This window comes from Fulmarus glacialis, unplaced genomic scaffold (genome assembly GCF_000690835.1).
Source record: "Fulmarus glacialis isolate BGI_N327 unplaced genomic scaffold, ASM69083v1 scaffold2648, whole genome shotgun sequence".
Taxonomy (NCBI): domain Eukaryota; kingdom Metazoa; phylum Chordata; class Aves; order Procellariiformes; family Procellariidae; genus Fulmarus; species Fulmarus glacialis.
The window spans coordinates 21842-23751 of record NW_009229946.1 but is presented as its reverse complement, the minus strand read 5'-3'; the positions used below and the strand labels follow the sequence as shown (position 1 = coordinate 23751).

At 44.3% G+C, this 1910-nt stretch overlaps 1 protein-coding gene across 1 annotated transcript in view; it reads left to right on the top strand.

The window, feature by feature from the left end:
• The first annotated feature begins 847 nt into the window (after nt 1-847).
• The window catches only part of BDH1 (3-hydroxybutyrate dehydrogenase, type 1), a 14542-nt gene continuing 13479 nt past the window's right edge, over nt 848-1910 (top strand). Inside the window, exon 1 of the mRNA XM_009584013.1 lies at nt 848-984. Within this exon, the coding sequence (XP_009582308.1) occupies nt 902-984 (83 nt within the window). The 5' untranslated portion in view covers nt 848-901. The remainder of the gene's footprint in view (nt 985-1910) is intronic.

Sequence of the window (1910 nt, the reverse complement as noted above, 5' to 3'; positions counted from 1 at the left end):
TCGATCAAAACCCCTGAATTTCTGAGGATTACCGGAGCCAGCTAGTCCTCTGGAGCCTAGCCCTCCCCCTTCCGGGCTTGGTGCCCCACCACTGCTCTTTTTGTGGTAATTTCACTGGTTTTCAGTCGAGGCCTCTTTCCCAGCAGGCCCCGAAGCTCCCGCAGCAGCAGCTCAGCCTTCGGCAGAGATGCAAATAAGCCCTAACAATTAGCTACCGTTTTTCTGCTTTAATAAAGGAGGCTGCACATTAAGCTGTGGAGATGTTTTTTGTGCGCTGGATCGGTTTTATCCAAGATGAGTAAGATTGATATTAACTTTCTGTACTTAACTCTTGTTCTTGAGCTGTTTTCACCCCATAGTGAGTTGAGTGGTGATTCCCTGTGCATAGTCCAGCATCGTCGGCTACTTAATTACAAAGAAATGTATTTTTAACCGCATAGCTGTACTAGCTATAAAACCCAAGGATTGCTCTGGGAACATATAACATCACCAGTGACTCGAAGTTATATTTGAGTTTAAAATTATTTCATATAGCTCACTTGAAATAATTTATTCCATGTAAGTACCTTAATTTTTAGCTGTTTCAGAGAATACGGTTAAAGATCCATTAAAGAAGGAGAAATTGACATTTTCTTTAAATGCCTCCCTGCTTGTCAGTTTACTCATAATCTTTTTCCTTAGTTAAAAGCATCTTGAGGTGGTTGAAGGTTGAGCTGTTTATCTCAGTGTGAGGGACTGCAAGGGGGGAAGATGAGTTCCTTTGGACTTTATTTTCTTGTTGAAATGCATGGAGTCAGCATGACTTACAAAATAATTGAGCAACTAAAACAGAGGTGCTATCTTGTATTGCAGAGCAAAAGGAGAACAGTCTTGCTGTTGGTAGAGTGTGTTAATTGAAAGCATGTTGGCTACCAAGCTGTCCCGGCCTCTCCTGAACTTCTCTGTGAAAGCCCTGAATTTCAAGAACCCAGGGAATGGCTTCAGGTAGGTAACTTGGTGAGGAAGAAAAGAGAGTGGGCTCTTGAGTGAAGCACACATCGAGGGCTCATTTGATTTCAGTGGGACAGTTTATTTACAGAATCACAAGGTGGTTGAGGTTGGAAGGGACCTCTGGAAGTCATCTGGTTCCAACCCCCCTGCTCAAGCGGGGCCTCCTAGAGCTGGTTGCCCAGGACTGTGTCCAGACGGCTTTTGAGTATCTCCAAGGATGGAGACTCCACAACCTGCCTGGGCAACCTGTGCCAGTGCTCAATCATTGAGCTGAGCACAGAGGAGATGGAGTCTATACGCAAGGAGGGGTTGGCAATGTGTTTTTTTACACTTGGACAAAAGGGGGTTGAGTAGAGCATTAATTCAGTGTCAAGCAAGGATTTATTCCTGAATATCAGCAAGTAGGCCTTGCTGCAGTGCAAGGAACTGTCATAAGTTTTTATGACTTCATTAAAGAGCCAATGAATCACATGAAATGAGAGCGAAAGTTGAGAGGGAGGGTTTTAGTGAGAAACGGAGGTGGGCTGAATAATGAAGCTGGTTTTTTCTGAACCTGAACAGAAAATTGCCTACCTCACTTTAATTCCCAGCTCTGAAAAAAATACCTTTTATATTGATACATGATGGGAACCTTACTAGTCCAAATTCAGAGCAAGTTAAGTGCTTTCACTGCTTTGCTTTAGAGCGGGGTTCCCCAACAATGGTGCGTGTACCAGTAATTGTACGTAAGCCGTTTAAAAGTGGCTCATGGCCTGCTAAGCAGGAACTGCCACCTCTGGTGTTGTTCTGCTGCTGTTGATAGTGGTGTCCAGCACCATCACTGTCAAGGATGGCTCCCGTAACAGGGAGTTGTAGAGACCAAAGATAGCTCAGCTGTTAGAGATTTCCTGGGCAAACAGACATAGACCTTTTATCTCCCG